The sequence below is a fragment of the Polyodon spathula genome, chromosome 21 (genome assembly GCF_017654505.1).
Source record: "Polyodon spathula isolate WHYD16114869_AA chromosome 21, ASM1765450v1, whole genome shotgun sequence".
Taxonomy (NCBI): Eukaryota; Metazoa; Chordata; class Actinopteri; order Acipenseriformes; family Polyodontidae; genus Polyodon; species Polyodon spathula.
In genome coordinates this window covers 12,459,870-12,480,067 of record NC_054554.1, presented here as the reverse complement: position 1 = coordinate 12,480,067, position 20,198 = coordinate 12,459,870, and the positions used below count along the sequence as shown (strand labels likewise).

The window sequence follows — 20,198 nt, the reverse complement described above, 5'->3', positions numbered from 1 at the left end:
GCTGTAGTGTGTAACAGTTGGTGAGTTAAGTAGATGTTTGGTTTGGCTGTAATAAGTGTGCAGTAACCCACCCTGCTCCCCTGGAAAGTTTTATGAACTCATATAGATAATCGTTAGTAGTATGGTAGGTATGTTTCTTTTATCTGTCAACCCCAATCTGCAATTGAGCCCCCTTTTTCTGCAGAACATTGTGGTTTAAAGCAGCATTTCCACTCTGCGCACTTCCCAGTCCAGGCTGACAGCTCGTAGACCAGTGTGCTAATAGACCAGCTATGTGAGGGCCAGCACTTTGTGAGTAGGGCACCGAGTTTTAGTGGCTACTGTCGGAATTGAGTGCATCCTCTGTTGGTCCTGGACTTGTCCAACATGTCATTTTAGACCAATGTATGACCAGAGCCATCCGAACAGATGAAAGCCTGTTAATATTGTGTATCTGTTTTTCCAAAGCAAGACAAAGTTTTATGAACAGTTAATGTTACTTTTTTTGTTGTTCTTGCTTCTTAAACTTAATATTTGGTCTCCACTGCTCCACAGGGTTCATTTTTAATAGTTCAGTTCATAGACACTATAGAGACACAAGTTGTTGAGAACGTTAGAATCTGTTGATAACTGGGGGCCCCTGTCAGTCTGTACATACACTGCCTAGCCACTTTGATGGGTGCGTTATTGTCTTGCAAGTAGTCCTCTCCATCAAGGTATGAGTGCAGCATGGCTGAGTTGTTAGACTTAAGTATTTGTTCAGCTTTCCAGAGTAATCAAGGGACCCAAGGTATTGCAGGAAAACATTTGTCACATCAGTGCAACGCCAATTCAAATTGGGTAGACAGGTCCTAATGGTGACCATGCAGTGTATGTCAAATGCTTTCAAATCAAATCAAATTTGATTTATAAAGTGCCTTTCCTGGCAAGCCATGACAAGGTATTTCTAACAAAAAGAAAAGCACATTCAGAAGTACATTTTAGTACAATAAAAACAATATAAACAATAAAAACAGCAAGAGAAAACAACATTTTTAAATTATAGCAAATAAAAGCAACAGATGAGCATCTCAAACTGAATAAATAGGAATAAAACTATATATAAAAAAGAAATTATAAAGATATAAAAGCCCTATTATAAAAGTGTGTTTTTAATTTCTTTTAAAAAATTGCCAATGTAGGTGCGTCTCTCACTGTGCATCGTAGAGCATTCCAGAGTTCATGTGCCCTGACTTAATGCTCTACCACCGGCCTCTAAAATCCTTGGGACAGATAGCAGCCCTGCATCTTGGGATCGGCGTAGCCGGCCATATGGGACTAAAAGATCCTTCAAGTAGGCCGGAGCCAAAATGTTTAGGGCTTTATAGGCGATTTAAGAAGGACCTTAAAGTCAATCCTGGACAGCACCGGGAGCCAATGGAGGGCCGCTAACACTGGGATTATGTGCTCACTTTTTGTTTTGGTTAGCACCTTGGCTGCAGCATTTTGTACAAGCTGCAATCGTGAAATTCCAGAGAACAGGGCATTGCAGTAATCAATCCTAGAAGATATGAAGACATGCATCAGTCTCTCAGCGTCATGCCTTGAAAGAAAGCGCCTCACCTTTGCAATATTTCTAAGGTGAAAGAAAGATACTTTAATTTATATTTTGAATATGTGGCTCAAAGGAGAGTTATTGGTCAAAAATTACACCCAGATTCCTCATTTCATTTTTTCTTATAGTATGAACTCTTCTCTATGAAGGCAGACAGATCTATGTGTGTTTTTGTGGGTTTTTTTTGTGTTGTTTTTTTTATCTGTTGATCCCAAAATCATTATCTCCTGTTTTATCTGAGTTTAACATAAGGAAATTATTCGACATCCATACCTTGATATCATCAAAACAGCTTATCACATTTTTTTATACAAGAGACGCCACCTGGTTTTAGAGACAGATATAGCTGGGTGTCATCAGCGTAGCAGTGAAAGTTGACCCCATTTCTACGGACAGTGTCACCCAAGGGCAGCATATATAATGAAAATAAAATCGGCCCAAGAACAGGACCACATGCATAGAGTAGGCAGGGACCAGTCATCATGTTCTCTGTGGTGCTGATCGTTCTAATTGTCCCCCACTGATGATGAAATCCTCTATGCAGGGAATATAGAGGAGGCTGTTGTACATACGTATGTCACACTTCATATGTTATCCAATTGTGACACATTTTGCATTGACATTTCTTATTGTATACTATTCTGTACATACTGTTGATATATGTCCTCGTGATCAACCTTTTTTTTTTTTTTCATACTAACAGCTCTGATTTTGAGTTTGCAGCTATGCTGGGGGATGGCTGTTACTGACGTACTTATTTTGGCACCATCTTAGTCTTCCTTTTGGATTTGACAGTACAGTATATTTCCCAGGCTTTCTATTTATACCAGGAGAGATGTCCACTCGATTTAGCATTTAAAGTCATTTAGATAGATTTAAATACTGGCGTCTATTTTCAAATTTCTTCTGGACACACTTTTTTTTTTAAGTAGTTTATTTTCATCACGCAAAACCGTGAATCAAGGAATATATTGCAGGCATTTAAACTGGGTCTTAATTCTAAAAAGCAATTTACGTTTCTAAATATTGAGAAATAACCTGTAGCCCATAATAGATGTGGACAGTAATTACATTTTCAGAATAACATAACCAGGTTTAGCTTAAATCAGTTTACAGTTTGCATTTTTGTATTGCTGTTCATGGGCTTTATAAACTAAAAAAAGCCAAATGGTAATCCTGCTAAAAAATGAGCTAACTCAAACAAATATGTTTTTCAATTTGATTTAAAAGATTAAACTGTGCCAGCATTCCTGATATGACTTAGGAGGAAGTTCCAAAGGCAAGGAGCATAACGACTAAAGGCCCTTGCCCCGCTTGATTTTAGATGGCTTCTAAGAACTACCAAATGTTCAGCATTCACTGATCTCAAGGTACGACTAGGAGCATAAGGTGCCAACAGTTCCTGTAAGTATAAAGGCCTAAAACCATGAAGGCCTTAAGTAGTAAGCAGACTTTTAAAATCAAACTTGAATTTACAAGAAGCCATTGGAGTGATTTTAAGAGCCAGAGTGATGTGTTGTGAACGACATTTGTGAGCCAGCACTCTACAGCCTTTTGAACCGGTTTAGAATGGGGAAGGTAGCAAACAAAGCATTACAGTAATCCTAACTAAGAAACAAAAAAAAAAATATGAACCAACATCTCAGCATCTTTCTCGGATAGATGGGGTCTAAAAATGTTTTTACAAAAAAGCCATGCCACTGTTTGATCTCACAATAGAGCACTGAATTCAAGTAACTTTCTGATGGCCAATTCCATTTATAAATAAATATATCCTCACATCATAGTAACTTTTTAAAACTCACAATTTCAAAACACTTCTGCAGACTAAAAAAGGCTCAGAAACATGTCTTGTCTCATTTCCTCTCCACTGAAAATGTAGCAATAACTGAAGCAGTACTCAAGTATAGTGAAATTAAAAAAAACTATTAAAAAGTATGGCAAACTATGATACCTATGTCCTACAACCATAAAAAAGCACAGCAAAAAACTGCCAATTGCAAATTTAGCATGGTAAGGGAGAGCAAATGGGCAGAGTGGGAGTATTTCCTGCAATCAATTAGGCCTAAAATAAACACTGTTAACTTGTGCAGTGACTGTTGTGCCATAAGCAGCTATCCACCCCCCCTCCCCTCCATTCTAATCAGTAACTAAGTGAATGCTGGGGCTCCACCACATCAAATGACTGCCAGATGGTATGTCTGCAGTGCTTTCTGTAACAGGATTGCAGAATTAGCTGTCTGGGAGCTATTGTTAATCTGCCGCTGTTGCTCACTCAAACAGGACGTCCACCTGCTTCTAGATACCTCGAAGGGCATGACCTCAGGAAATGCACTGGCCAGATGGTTCATGCAGAGCGACCCACCCAGAGACTGCGGCTTGTCTTGCACAAATTCCTTTTTTTTAAATGTTTTAGGGGGTAAAAAAAAAAAAAAAAAAAAAAAAAAAAAAAAAAAAAAAAAAAAAAAAAAAAAAAAAAAAAAAAAAAAAAAAAAAAAAAAAAAAAAAAAAAAAAAAAAAAGGTTTTTGAATGATGAATTTGGAATAGATTAAATTTTTGCTTTTAACAAAATACATATCTATGTCTGTCTGTCTAGCCAGATTGATCAGAGATATAATATTAAAAACAAAATACAAGTTACACATAGAGTAACAGTGGAAGGGATCGTCAAATGATAGGCAACTACAATAGACCAAGTCTCATTCTTAAGTGCTTTTTTAGTTAAGGTTACTGAACAGTGTAAAATGTATTTGTTATAGTGTGCATGAAACCAGCAGATCTAATCACCCGCACCATTTAAATTTAACCAATCCTGCCCTTTTTTACCTGTTTTTAAAGACAAAAATACTCCGATTCGGCGTTAGAGATGGTGGTTTTCGCAAAGTCTCCATTTATCTAATGTTGTAAACAATGCCAGTATTCAGGTCCACCACCAGTTTAGATCAGTTGTATGGACCTCAGTGTATTTATTTATTTGAAAAAATACCAAAAAACTGCTCCAGTGCTAACGTGTGTTTAGAATTGTGTAGGCAAGGCATACAAGCAATTTTTGAAATATTAGGCAACTACCCCAACTGGTTCAGAAGATAAGTTGTTCAGCAAGTTGTTTTTTAAAAGTGCTTTCTTTTGTTTTTTAGAGTGTTTCTTTCTTATTTACAGGAACTTTTTTTGGCTACAGCCTTCAACACTGAAGAAGGCAAAGGCTGAAACATTTGTCTACTTGACTTGGTTTTGATAATTTAACGTTAGAACATTTTTGAGGTACAGGCTAGTCTTTATGTTCACAAAACTTTTGACATGTTTCGAAGAGTGTTAGTAATCATATCTTTAGTAAGAGAGAGTGTATTGAAACACGGTAATCAACTCCAAACCCCACAAATGCAGAACATGGTTTAAAATAAAAAGCAGGCTTTCAGGCTGTCTTTGAGCAAAGCACATGACATGCTTGAGAGAGGCCCAGGATTTAGGTCTGCTTGCTATTTATCGCTATTGTCTCTAACCTTTCATGAGCACTAAATTCACATACTCCAATATATTATATATTTTTATACAGATAAATGTGCAGTACTGTACTAATCCTTACGTGTTTGCCATCGCATAGCAAAGTGTAATAAAGCACTGTCAAAGCACAGGAAGCATTTCAAAGAATAGTGAGGTATAGTAATCCCTATTAATAAACATAGCAAAGCCAGGGTAGACTATGGTAAAACTGCAAACATACTCAGCTAAACTTTTATAAGGGAACCCTCATGTGTTAATAAATACCTAATAGTAAAAGCTAGTGATAGTCAGGGGCTCTGACTCTCAGTCCACAGTCCAGTAATTGTGGGTGTTTTCTGTTTTGTTTCCCTCCAGTATTCCGGGTTCCAGCAAACAGCAGACAAGTGCTTTGTGTGTGGCCACCTCATAATGGAGACGGTAAGGGAGCAATTTTCTTAACGAGGAATTTGGTAAATATTACTCATTCCACGCTGTAGCAGGGCAGATAGGAGGGCAGCCTGCTATTTAGCAGGTTCACTGGAATTCACTTGCAAAGGGCCATGTTCATGAAGCAACTACCACAGCGCGAAAAGAAAACCGTGAGGTTCAGTAACTTCAATTTTTAAACCCGGGTTCATTTCACTGCTTCCACTTGCACCTTTGTTGTTTCTTGCTAGTTTTGTAACAAACAGTAGTTTGGTTTTCAATTTACAAAATTAAAAAAATGGTCAAACCTAGCAAAGTTCTGTACACAATGAGGCTGAAGTTAGTGTCTAATGCGAAATGAGACCACCTGTGTTTTATTACACCCCAGAATGGCTTGCAATAATACAGAACGTTTCAATAGACTTTGCTATTAAGGGGATGGCCTTAATACTGAAGGTACATAGAAATTCTTGGCGCAAATTTGTAAGTACTTTGAATTATTTAAAGTATATATATATTTTTTTAAATAAAGCATTAACCCACAACAAGTTGTATTTATGTAATTTGATACATCACATTTATACTTAACTTTTGTCAGGTGAAAGTGCACCAACAAATAAAGTAACCTGTCCTCAAATTAGGACAGTGGCATTTATTGGGTTAAAGCATGTTTTAAAGCAATAAACAGTTGAAGGATAATCCTGGCTTGTGGACAAATGTCATGCTTGTCTCGCACACACTGTTTGCTAGCCCTTGCTACGGAGTCAAGTCCCCATATTTGCAAACACAACCCTCCGGAATTGGCAGCCTCTGATGCAAGTGTTACAAAATGTACGATTCAGATACCAGATAGAGGAGGTTGTAGAACTTGAACTGGCCCAGAGCCAGATCTTGGTGTTGTAATCCTTTTTTAATTAGATCTAATTAAAAAGGCTAACAATGTTTAGTTATATTCAAGAGAGGTTATGTTAAGGTTGTATAATGCACTGGTGAGACCATTCTGGTCACTACATTAACAAAGGGACCTTGGAGGGAGCACAACGAAATGCAGCCGGAGTAATCCCAGGGCTAAAAGAAATGAGCTTAAAGATCATTGAGGAAACTGAATTAAGATTTAGAGGGGGACTTGATTTGTAGTCTTTAAAATCTTGAAAGCATGTGACCTCAATTAAACCTAGCAAGTTCTTTTAAGAAACCAGCGCGCCAACGTTTTGAGATTGGTCGAAGGAACTCCTCTCGATCTTATGTTGTAAGTGTGGTGGCTGGATATAAGTGTGTGAGTGGTGCTGTGCTAATGAGGTGCGCTCTCTTGCTTCAGATTCTGCAGGCCCTAGGGAAGGCCTACCACCCTGGCTGTTTCCGCTGTGTGGTCTGTAACGAGGGCTTAGACGGGGTCCCTTTCACAGTCGACATGGAGAACAACATCTACTGCGTCAAGGACTATCACACGTAAGGCAGCACAGGTTTTTTTTCTCATGGGAGTTTGTGTTATAAACCCTTCAAGCTGGGGTTACGCAGTTTGTAATGCAATTTGGATGTGGTAATAAGACAGTGGAAAGCTGAGAAGGTTTATTGCCCTTTAGTTCCTAATAGATTTAACCCTTCGATCATGGCAACCTCATGTGGCGACGGATTAAAAAAAATTCTAGTTTTAATATGGGGACAAATGGAAGATGCAAATGTGTGATGACCTCACATGAGGATGCGCGCCCCCCCATATAAAGCAATGGGATTTTTTTTTAGTTTTTTTTTTTTAAATGGTCAATGAAAGTTGTTATCTGTCCAAAATTACATTTTGTTCATCTATTTTCAATATTTCATGCATAAAATGTTTGCCATAGTGTGTTTCTACAAAAGGCATATTCAGAACCTACACAGCAAACAGAAGTGCAACAGGTCAGATTTATGGAATTATTTTGTTAGCTACACATTAAAGCACGGTTGTGATTCTGTTTGTCTTTCCAGAGTTTTCGCACCCAAGTGCGCGTCGTGTAACCAGCCCATCCTGCCTGCACAGGTACTGTACCCACTGTCTTCCTGTCTTTTTTGTCTTTTTGTTTTAATGACTCTAATCTGCAAAGTCTCTTAAATTGTGCTGCAGAGAGATGTGACCGTTCCTCAACGATTATTGAACTCCTTTTAAGTTAGAGGTGGAAATCTGTAAGGCCCTACCCCCAAACATTTGCCTTCTCAACTTGCCTGTTCTGATTTGAGTGCTCTGAAACTGTGGATGAACTTTTATACATTACAGAATGTCAGGATGCTATTAAACGGTTACGAGGAGGGACGGCTCATTTAAAGTGTGTGCTACATGTTGCAGCTGCTTCTGTCTGGAGGTGTTTGAGTTCTAGCAGGCTCTGGCAGCCAGTCCCTTTCTCCCTGTTGTAAATGCAGCCATTCCTCCAGCAGTCAATGCAGGGGAGAAAACCTAATCAGTTCTAAATTAAAAGGCTGCTTTCTTCTGCCCTACTTGCCATTGGAAATGCAGGGAATGTTGTTGACATGATGGGGCGCTCTCCGTTGGATTCTCCAGCCTGTGCTGCCCTGGATCAATGGCTCTAATGAAGGAGGGGAGGAATCGGATTCCCTCATAAGAGGCTGTCCTTAAACTGTGGCCCCTGTCAACCCCAGAGAGTAAACCAAGCTGAGGGAATTCTCCATGGATTGTCAGACAAGCTATATTAGGGAACACACTGTTTATGCCTGCGTATTTAGGTTGCATCAGTGATGACAATTATGGATTTACCAGCAATTGCTTTATTTACCAGTAATTGATTATTTCTAACTAATATTTTTTTTATAAGTTGAATTAAACCATAAAAAAAATAAAATAAAATTACAAAATTAATGGAAAGGTGTTTGTTATTTCTGACAGGGACATGATTGATATAAACATAGCATTATGAAACTTTGCTAGACTACCTGGGTGTAACATGAAATGGAGTGGGGGAAAAAACAGCATAACAGTGAGCTGAGATTAAGATGCATCATTAACACTGATATAATGAGTTTATATTAGAGCAGGACAAGCTGACTGAAAAAAAAAACATCTTGTTTATCCATAGAGAACACAAAGTTTTTGCAATTTTTCCAGCAGATATAATGTCAGTCAGGTTCCCTTGCAAAGTTTCAAGTACAGTGATGCAGAAAAGAGCTGAGACATAATTATTGGCATATAAATTTTAAGGTTTTGTGCCAGCCATGGACCAAAAAATATATATATATACATTGATACACGTCCTTTTAATATGGAAAACATATGTAGCGGATTTACTTTTCTACTGGTTACATCATGTATACATTCTCTGCCCACAAGCAGTCTTATCGGTTCTTAAACATACCCCTGGTTATCGGTTGTATGTTATCGTGCGGTTATATATTGCCCGAACTGCACAAGGTTAAACTCTTTTACAATAGGTGGTATATTAACACACAATGTATTAACATGTAGCGAGTTCATGCACGTCAACAAGAACATACACGAACATATACAGTGTTCCTTGTTGTTTCACAGTTTGACTTCCACAGCTATGGCCAAAAGTTTGCATCACCTAGAATTTTAGTATTGAAACACAATTTAAAAAAAAAAAAACTATATGAACATAATTTAGATCTGATAGCAGTAATAGTAGTACAGTATTTCATGTAAGATTTTTAATGTAACATTATTCAGCAGTTTCAGTAGACTTTAGTTCATTCTGTAGGGTGAAAGTCGTAATTCTCTCCCAGGTCCTTCACTAGTTGAGGACTGTGTGGTAGTACCCTGCACTGGGGTTTCCTGATTGGTGGATGAAGGTTCTGAGGGCTCTAATGCTTTATAATCTTTTACTGCAGGGTTCTGAGGAAACAATCCGGGTGGTGTCAATGGATAGAGACTATCACGTGGAATGCTATCACTGTGAGGTAACCAGCGCCCTGTTGATTCTCATTTTAGTATCGAGGTTGAGGGTTTGTTGTTGTCGTGGTGTTAGGTAACCTCTGCCGGTTGCCAAGGTCAGAGGCAAAGGATATGCATCAGTACCTGTTTTCAACTTGAGAGAGAGAGACTTTTTGTTTGTATGTACAGTACCTTGTATTTTGTAACACCTGTGTATAGGAGCCAACTGCAGTCTGCTGGGGTTTTGGAATGTCTTGTTCACTTTAAAAATGAAGAGAAGACAGGAAAAGTTTGTCTTAGTGTGCCAGTATAGGAAATCTAACTCCACTCAACACTGCAGACCACTCTAGTAGTATAGGAAAGATAACTCCAGTCAACCCAGCAGACCGCTCTAGTAGTAAAGGAAAGATAACTCCACTCAAAAGTTGATGATACCAGGTCAGGAGAATTGTGGAGGCTACAGTTCTTTTTAACAGGCACTTGTATGCAAAGATATACGGTCCAGGATAGGCAAGTATGTAAAGAAATACGCAGGTCTCCCAAGTGGCACATCTGGTAAAGGCACTCCTCGTGGAGTGCAGGATGCGCCCTATAGCCTAGAAGTTGCCGGTTCAAGACCAGGGCTGCGTGGTCCTCCAATGCTGTATCTCTGTGGTGACTGCATGGCGGACCTGCAGAGTGAGGTCGCTGGTTCAGGTCCAGGCTATTCCACTGCTGGCCATTCCCAGGGGGCGGTGCACATTTGGCCGAGCGCCACCCGGGTGGAGAGGGTCTAGGTCGGCGAGGGTGTCCTTGTCTCACGGCGCACCAGCGAGCCCTGTAGACTGGCTGGGCGCCTGTGGGCTTGCCTGTAAGCTACCCGGAGCTGTGTGGTCCTCCAACACTGTAGTTCCGAGGTGGTTGCATGGCGGGCCCGCAGAGTGGGGAAAAAAAGCAGACATTCAAATTGGGGAGAAAATAAGACAAATAATTGGAGATTCCAAATTAGAAAAATAAAAAAATAAAAAAAGTCTATATGCGATTGCAATGCTATATAAAAACAAACAGGAGATAAATAAGATGCATCAGCTGTTCAATGCAAGATTATGGGTTATGGATTTAGGTTTTAAACTAAACAAAGGGAAATGCAGGTTTACGCCTTGGTTAATACTCCTGAACACTGGAATCTGCCATCGTTTGAGCTCTGTGTGTTAGGCCTTTGGCTGTTGATTTATGGGGCTCTCTTAAGAGATTCAAGTGCAAACAATACATGCCAGCATTCGAAATACACTGCAGAGCTGTACCAAGGCAGGTTAAGACAATCAATTACAATCACACGCACGCAAGCCAAGAGCAAAAGATTTAAACCGGTCTCATCACTGGATCCGGCTCAGTTCTTGAATGACAGTGATGATGCCAGAGCATGTCCGAATGCATCCGGCAGGCTTCTGCTGGCATGAAGCAGAACGCGCAGTCAAAACACAAACACAACAGATAAAGAATTAAAAAAAACAAGTTTGCCTGTCAAATAAAAAAAAAGGAAAGATTATCAGCTCAGGTTTCTAGGAAATAAAGGTGCAGCAATTTCTAAGAAAAAGAGCTTCAGGAGAAACAGCTAGCTGTAGCGTGTTTGCCTGAGTGTGAAATGCCTGTCGTTCTGACTGGGATGTGATGCACTGCTTAGTCTGTAATTAACCCGCCCCGACTGACACTTATGTCAAGTTCAAGGCTAATTTCAATCTCGGACCCCTTGGTCCTGCCGACCATGTAGCTCTCTGTTCAGTGCCTCCAATGCGGCCTGTCATCACTCTACTAATTAGGATTGAAGCTCAGAGCACACTGGGCTCTTTGTTTACTTTTACAAGCAGAAGGAGGTACATTGGAAAGTGAAAAGTTAATTCAGGGATGAAGAGATTTGTTTCAGAGCATTTTTTAAGAAACTGTCCATAGCAAATATGTGGTGTTGGCTGTAATGAGCCTGCGAGTGTGAAGTAACATTCAAATTAAAATATGAGCACAAGCATATTGCAGAATGTTTCATTGCCTTAAAACGAATCACAGACAGTCAGTGTGCAGTGAGACTGAGGCAAACATACCTGATGTGTTTTTATAATAGCTACTCCAGCCTCTAATATCTCATGTACCATTTGATGCCTACTTTATTTTTTCAATGTTATGGATTCTACCCCAGGAAAATATCTTAACGTTACCCTTAAATCTTTATTTATTTATTTATTTATTTTTTTAAAATGAGATATTGATTTCATATAGGTGGAACATCTCTGATAATTTCCCAGGAAAAACAGTGTACAGAGCACAACCTGTTCTACCTGAGGTCAATTGCTTCATCCATCCAGAACTTCAAAACACTCACACAGTATATAAACCTTGTAAGAAACCTTTCAGCTGTTTAGTTGCATCATATTGATCTTGAGGTACAGCATGACATGATCATTAAAGCTGGTTGGTTAATAGTCAAGAAATAATATCTCTAGGGCAGGCTGAGAATTAGTTTGTATGGGGCTAGAATCGGAAACACAGAGCAATGTATTTCAATGAAAGGAATTTCCTTTATGAAGTATTTGAAACTTTAGTTTAACCGTGAATTGGTACGCTATAACAGCAGTTGAAACCCCCCTCTGCTCTTGTTGTGCTCTCCAGGACTGCGGGCTCCAGCTGAACGATGAGGAGGGTCACCGCTGCTACCCCTTGGACGGCCACCTCCTCTGCCATGGCTGTCACATCCGCCGCCTCAAGATCCAGGTGCCGCCCCACCCTCCCCCCGGCTACCCCATGCACGTCACCGAACTGTGAGACCACGAGACCCTGAGGAGACAGCAGAAGGGTGATGAGAGGAGTGTAATGTAGAACAGCCACCCGGCAGGATTGTTGCAGAGGAATGAATGCAAGCGATGAACCTGCGCTTCTGTTTGTGTCTGCTGTAGGCTGGAGCACTTTGTAATAAAGCGTGAGGAGCCACATGTTGAGTAGAGCGGCCCTGGTTAGGCTACTACTCGGCAGCTGTGTTCGGCGGTAACTCACTTATGAGCAGCATTTGGGGGAAGGTCTCATTCTTCAGAAACCTTTTCTTTTCGTAGTTGCAGTACACAAATGATTGAACTTACAGCCATCGACGCACGTGAGCAGCAAGGCCTGCCTCAAACGGACACACTTCCCTGAGAAGAAAGGGAATTCTTATCACCGAAGGCCTCTGAGCCAGGAGGAAAGGCTGCACTTGTGTGTAACCAAAAACGGATGCACAACTTCGGAAAGCCACACAGAGACAGCTGCTGGAGCGACCGCTGACAATTCAAAGTGGACGCTGTTCCAGAATCTCTGCACTTATAAAAACTGCTCATCATTCCCTGCTTCTGCAAAAACACTGTAAGACTGCAACATCACATTGGCTATGCAAGGAAACTCTTGTATGCAATTTTGCATTATTTCACTGTTAACCCAATAATGGTTTGTTTTATTATTTTTTTATCCTACAAGGGGCCATGATTTTTTTTTATTATTTGCAGTTGACTATACATTGTTAGAGCACTGTTTTTGTATTAATTGCAGTTGACATGTCTTCAGCAAACCAATAGCATTTGTGTCCTACAAGATTTACTGGCAATGTCTTAATGATATAACAAGTATTAGATATATGTAGCTTGTATGTACAGTTGTTTTTATATTGGGCAGAACTTTCACCGGCGACCTTAATTTTATAATTTTTTTGGGCAGAGGGGGGAGGAATACATAGATCTTACATAGCTAGAAACAGTTATTTTATATTGTTGCTATTTGTTATCTTAAAACTACTGTATGATGAGGGTGTTGCGGATATAGAGATGTTTTTCTTTGTGCACCACTGAAACGTCTAACAGAACTTGCAATTTGTGATCACCAGATCCCATCACTGTCTCATTGGGGGGCATTACAGTGTTAAACGTGTTTGTTCTTTAGACGCTGTCTGCTGTTTTCAAAGACTTATTTTCTGTTCTGAGAGTGTATGCTGTGCCAACTCCATAATCGTTCAGTGAAATCAAATGCACTGCTGTTTCAAAGGCACATTGTTCCCCCCTTCCTCCTTATCAGCATCTTCTAGTGACAGCTAGTTAACAACTAAACAAATGTGTCTGCTTTCATCAATACCCTCTGATCTGGGTTCTGATCTCATGTTACCTGCAGTAAGAGGCCAGCCCAGTGCGTCTTCAGGGTTCATTCAGGCCTTGTACCTAGAACAAACAAACTAACTCCAGTAAATCTCAACCAATATTACTATAGTTTTCTTGTATAAAAAATGCACACATTACTCCTTCTGGATATTTCAATGCAGCACTTCAGCTGTGTCCCATTCTACAAGTCACACGAAGGAACGTAGAAGGATTGAAATCATTCACTGTTGCTTCTTGGAGTTTTGACAGAACCTCATGCTTTCTGTGATCCTTCAAGTGATCTCTTGAAGTAGAATACTGCAAGGTGGTCAAAGTGTAGCACTGAAGTTTTGAAGGAACGGTGTCTAAATTTTAGTTCATTAGTAGCCATCATACTGTAATGTGTTAATGTTTTTGTAACAGAAAATGTGAGACCCAGGGTTAGCGCTGTGTACTTTAAGGCTGCAGAAACACATTACTGGTGGATCCAAGTGCTGACCACAAACCCATGCTACAGTAGAACTTGGAAACGACTGCTAGAATCTATTCCAACCTTGAACAGGTTCGTTTTCGGTCACTGCATTTTTGGAATGATTTAAAAAGTGAATTTAAGTATAAAAACTGCTGAAGGACAGGAACGGTAAAATTAAAAAATGAAATGACACGCTATGGAAAGCTGTAAAGTTTCGCTTCTGAAAACTACATGGGTTCCAAAGTCATAAGGCTGAAATTCATTCTCTTTCATTTGGGTTTTTATTCGTCACTGGGTGTCTCCAAGTTATTTCACTATTTAAATGTTTTTATTTAAAAGTGAAGGCTTTTCGCAACATTACAAAACCTGCAAAGAAAAATCATTCTGTTACTATGTATAATTAAATCTCTGGGGCCAGTTGTACTAAACGGATCCGATCCTGGATCCAGGCTCCGATCTTGATCCTATGACACATTGGGTTGCACTAAAAGTGTCAGAGCTGACCTTGAGCTCAGTTTTGTCTCAAAATCTGATCCTATTTTGGTTCAGTCCAAGATCAGAGTGCGATCAGAGCTTCATTGAACGTTTTATAAATGGAGAAATTTAATATTTTTAGTTTTGAACAAAGAAATAAACAAAATAATGTAATCCTCCATTTAAAACTCAGCTCTGATCCCAATCTGATCCTGCTCTATGGTTGATGGTTGTGAATTAAACGAATGAAACTAATATTAAACAACGGAGATGTTTGATATACACCATCATAATACGTAAAGGAAACTCTTTACAAGTAATCTTTAAATAAGCACACTGTTTAGATAATTGATTGACATAACGGTAGCTTAATAAACTTTTCAGATATTTGCAGGATTTCACAAAATATTTCCTTCCAATTTATTATATGAAAACGGAGATGTTTTAATGTTTTAGAAAACATTAACGTTATCTAAGTAGCGGTGCATTTAAAAGTAGCCATAAATTCTATATTAAGAAAATATCGCTATATAGAAAACCCTCGGTCAGGTGTATAATATATCATGGCCTAATACAGTAGACCTGACTGAGTGACGAAGCCTCATAACTATATATTATTACACATGTTTTGTGTGTTGACAAAGTCATACTGCCGTTGTCATTCTATCAATTACAATGAAATCATTGGTTTAATCAGATTGAACACTTTTTTTTTGGTTTTGATTTTTATGTTTTTTTATTAATGAGCTTACCTTCTCTGACAGCTCCCCCTGTCCGCAACATTTTTCTAGTGGCAGCTATCATCAGCCCTTGATTCAATTTGCTCAAAATGTGTTGATAATTTGCCCTGGACCGATGCTGCAGCTAGCTGTTTGTGTGTTTGGTGGCTAACTTTCCGCTGTAAAGAATACAGCATTGTGAGTGAATCCATCAGATAATGCACAAGACCGTGAACGGTAACATTTATTAAACTTTAAAAACAAGAAGAAAATATTAACGTACTCGGTCTGTTTTATAGAAGCGTTGGATTTACATTAAATGTACTATTCTGACATTAATAATCTTTAAACGCTGCAGCATGAAAATTCGCTTCTCATTGGTCAGTTTCCCTAGTTACAGCATGCGCAGCGCCAGAATCGGATCAGTGGAACCTGCTCATGATCCGTTTAGTAAAACGCCTTTCAATGCACAGAGGTCTTGTAATTATTTGCCATTGATATGGGAATATCACATCAACAGTTACACAGTAATTGTATTATCCATGTATGATTTTACAAACTCACTCTGGTCTCCATTAATTCAGAGGTTTTACTGTATTGTGAAAATTATTTTAAAAAGGCTTCAATTGTTTGCCTTTGTATAGTTTAGTATTTTGAGGAGGAAAGGTGTTTGTTTCATCATGAAAGGCCAATATTTACATTGAATAAAAATCACACAATACCAGTGAGTCAAAAGGAAGGAATGAAAAAAGCATAAATGTCTGAGAAAGAGAGCTGACCATTAAGCACAAGTTCCATATGCATTCCAAGATATGTTTATATATATATATATATATATATATATATATATATATATATATATATATATATATATAATGCCCATGGATATAAAACATATTACGTACTAGTTTTCTTGTACAAAAATGTTAGTTTTGTAACTATTGTCTGAATTCTGTAATATCTGTGCTTTGTGCCCTGTGTGTAGTTTGAGAACAGCATGTGTGACGATGGTTATGTGTTTTCAGTGCTTCATTCCCTAGATTGTTCATGGGGGGGGGGGGGGGGGGGGGGGGGGGGATGTAGATTTATTTATCTAAAGATGAAAAATGTAAAGTTATTTAATGTGTTAAAAGTCAGAAGTGTCATTTAACCTTAGATGATATAATCTGCTTTTTTCAATAAAGATGTTTTGTAGTTAACTTAAAATGTGTACTTTTTGTTTTAAACTAGGTGGCTTGTGAAATCTGTTGCTACTCCCAGTGAGGTATAGGTTGATCCAATCTACCTCTTGGTCGATTCTGATAAAGAACTGTTAATATGAGCTTGGTTGGCACATTGTAAATGCCATCCTTTCTGCCAATGGTGGCCTTACAGCCCTTTATTAAACCTTGGTTTTAAAATCTGTTTTGTAATTAGACGAAACACCATGATGTGACAGATTATGAAGGATTTGTGGACCTCAGAAGTCCTTGACAGCAGTGCATATTCATAGAAACAATATAGCAACGGTATGTAAAAATACTTCCGAAGCATCTTGTCATTAAACAAATTTGGAACGAAAGAGTCAAAAGCTGTAATAAAGACAGCAACATCTTTCAGCAATATCTCCATTCCAAAAATATACATTTAAATAGTGAATATAAAATATAGACTATGTAGAAATACAAGCCTCAAGACCTGAAATGCCTTGTGCAGGAGTTCCACACCACTCTCTGGAAACCGAATGGGATAAAGCTCTCTTTGAAGGATTCCAGGACAATGTTACCCTCACCATTTGCCTGAATCCACTGTCGGACAGTTCTTCACTATACATATGTGTGCTTACAATGTTTTATGAACTTCTTACTGAATATCCCTGTGATAGCTGAACATCTCCCAGAAAAAAAGATATTCTAAAAATCTTCTTTAACCAGTAGGTATTTTTATCCATTCCTTTCATGGTCACATCAACAGATCAGTAAACTTTCACAAAAATGCGATAAGGCCCACATTATTTACTGTAACAAGATGCTGGCACGCATGTACACTTTTCATAATTGTTGTTCCTCTGAAACTTAATGTAGCTACCCCACTCTGTGTGAATATTGGGCATTTACTGTAAATAAAACAACTTTTACCCCAGGGTCCATGTATTAACCTAGTAATGGCCAGCAAGACCGACCAACAACTTAAACACAGTGAGCACAATGCACAACCATTAGGTATCCAGACCGACTGCCCTCTGAGCGATTGCCACAACACCCACATACTCTAGTTTTATATACATACTGGACTCCTTTTACTTCGAAATACTGTTTATATACATAAATCTATTGGGTCAAATATCAAAAGGTGTCCACTTCAAAGATGAACAGATAGATTATATAGGTTTGTAAAATAGTTTATATATATATATATATATATATATATATATATATATATATATATTGATATATACTATCACAAGTGTCAAATAAATAGTTTTATAATACCAATATACTTTAAAATGCTAGGAGGAAGACACATTTGTTCTCTTCACATATGCCAAGTTAAACATATAGAAATATATATATTGAAATGAATGCATTGACACACACTGAGAAAGAAAGATATTTATATACAGTAGTATATGGCTTCATGAAGCAAAGTGTGTGAAACACATCTGATTATATGTCAGATGTCTAGAAAACAATATATTTACATCATTTAAAAACTGTCATATAGTTCATTGAATAGAAAATATTGATGCCCTTTTAAATGTGTCTGTTTTTGATAAGAAGCAGTTGCTGGAATATATAGAACATCAAATTGTCATTTTTTTTCAGAAAAAAAAAAAAAAAAAAAATATATATATATATATATATATATATATATATATATATATATATATATATATATTAATTAACAACCCTTGTTTTATATATATATATATATAATACACACACACACACACACACACACAGTTGTAGTCAAAAGCTTAAATTTCTCAAAAACCACTTTTGTGGATGAAGAAAAAAGTTACAAGAAGAAGATGTCTACAATTATTTATTTCAACATTTTTTTTTTTTTTTTTTTTTTTTTTGCAAAACTCTAAAAATGCTAATTCAAAAGTATTCATACCCTGACAAGGAATATTTAATTAATAGCTAGTTGAGGGAACCTTTAGCAAGAATAACCTCTATTAAATGATTAGAATATTTGCCAATGAGCTTTTGGCATGATTCTGTAATTATTTCTGACCACTGTTCAATGCAAAATTGTTCCAGTTCATTCAAATTCTGAGGACTTCTCTTGTGCACAGCCTTCTTCAACTCATGCCTCTAATCGGATTTAGATCGGGACTGACTAGGCCATTACAAACCTTGATTTTATTCTTCTTTAACCATTCTGGATTAGATTTTGATGTGTGCTTTGGATCGTTGCTGTGTTGAAACGTCCAGTTGCGCTTTAAAGCAAGTTTTGTAGCTGAGGGTTTCAGATGATTGGCCAATGTCTTTTGGTATGCTATGGAATCCATTTTACCATGTACTAGAACTGCATTTCCTGTGCCATTAAAAGGAAAAACAACCCCATAGAAGGATATTACCACCTCCATGCTTGACAGTAGGTATGGTGTTCTTTTCTTTGTATGCCTCACCAGACTTTCTACAAACGTAACTATCAGAGTGACCAAATAGCTAAATTTTTGTTTCATCACTCCACAAAACCTTTGACTTTAAGCAATTGCCCTTTTTGCCCAATTGTCATTTTCCTGAAAGTTGCTTTTTCCTTGGCCTGCGACCATTGAGACCATCACCATTCAATATGGTTGAAATGGAAACCCCAATCCCACTTGCAGCCAGTTCACTTTGAATATCTTTGCCAGTCAATCTCAGGTTGTTATTAACTGTCTCACAATTCTTCTACTTGTTCTTGGTGAAAGAACCTTATTTCTTCCATTCGAGGGAGCATTCTGACAGTAACATGAATCTTGTACTTCTTGATAATAAAACAGCTATTAACACTACAAATAACTGTAGTGAACTACAGTTCTGCCTAAGGTCTTCAGACAGCTCTTTACTTTTTCCCATATTGACTTATTAGTAATGACAGCAATCACCCTATGCCTAACCCTTTTATAAGAATCCTACAATCCAGCATTTTCTAGAATTAGGTTCTGCATTATCATACTGAAATTTCTATCCCCTTGTAGACAATACTATCATAGCATCAATGGGTATGAATACTTTTGAATTAGCATTTTTGCAGTGTTGGAAAAAGATTGCTGAAATAAATAATTGTAGACATCTATTCCTTGTAACTTTTTTTTTTACCTCATCCACAAAAGAAAAGTTTTTGCTACAAAAAAGATTTTTCCTATAATTATTTGTTTTTAAAAAAATGTCTAGGAATGATGCATTTCCATTGGGTATGTAAACGTGTGTGTGTGTGTGTGTGTGTCTATATACACACACACACGCACACACACACACACACACACACACACACACACACACACACACACACACACACACACACACACACACACACACACACACACACACACACACAGTGCTCCCTTGCTATAACTCAGGTCTCGAGAGACATACAATACAAGCGTTATAAATGGGGGACACACAACACACATCTGACTAAAATATAAAATAAAATAACTCTTTCTCTATAATGCACATATAATAAAGCAAAAATTTAACTTTCCATGAAATAACCATGCATAAAGCACCATGTAATCAACGCTATATTTTTCACAAAAAAAAAAAAAAAAAGGTAATATTCCCACTTGTGGATCACTTTAATTAGCAGTTTTTAAACTATAAATAGCCTGGCTAAACGGCAGTTGGGAGTTCAGTTCAAAGCAACAGACAAGCAAACCAAGTGTGAGGAGGAGAGCGGGTCGGGCAAGGGGAAGAGGGAATGGGCTCCCTCCAGGTTTGGCTGCCGGAGCGGGGCTGAAGCATCTCGTGTCTCAGAGAAAGCCGCAGTTCCTCTCGCAGCAAAAAAGTAAATACATTAGGAAGGATAACCACATAATAGGCCTAATATTTATTTAGTTATAAAACAAATGCTGAATAA

General features: G+C 38.1%; 1 protein-coding gene across 3 annotated transcripts in view; it reads left to right on the top strand.

The window, feature by feature from the left end:
- Positions 1-16,015, top strand: part of LOC121296457 (Wilms tumor protein 1-interacting protein homolog) — a 57,016-nt gene extending 41,001 nt beyond the window's left edge. The window contains exons 4-8 of one of the 3 annotated variants that reach the window (XM_041222050.1): positions 5,430-5,492; positions 6,799-6,929; positions 7,446-7,497; positions 9,315-9,383; positions 11,998-16,015. In XM_041222050.1, coding sequence (XP_041077984.1) covers positions 5,430-5,492; positions 6,799-6,929; positions 7,446-7,497; positions 9,315-9,383; positions 11,998-12,150 — 468 coding nt within the window. In that variant the 3' untranslated portion in view covers positions 12,151-16,015. The other 2 variants (XM_041222052.1, XM_041222051.1) reach the window with 2 other exon arrangements.
- The last annotated feature ends 4,183 nt before the right edge of the window (positions 16,016-20,198 follow it).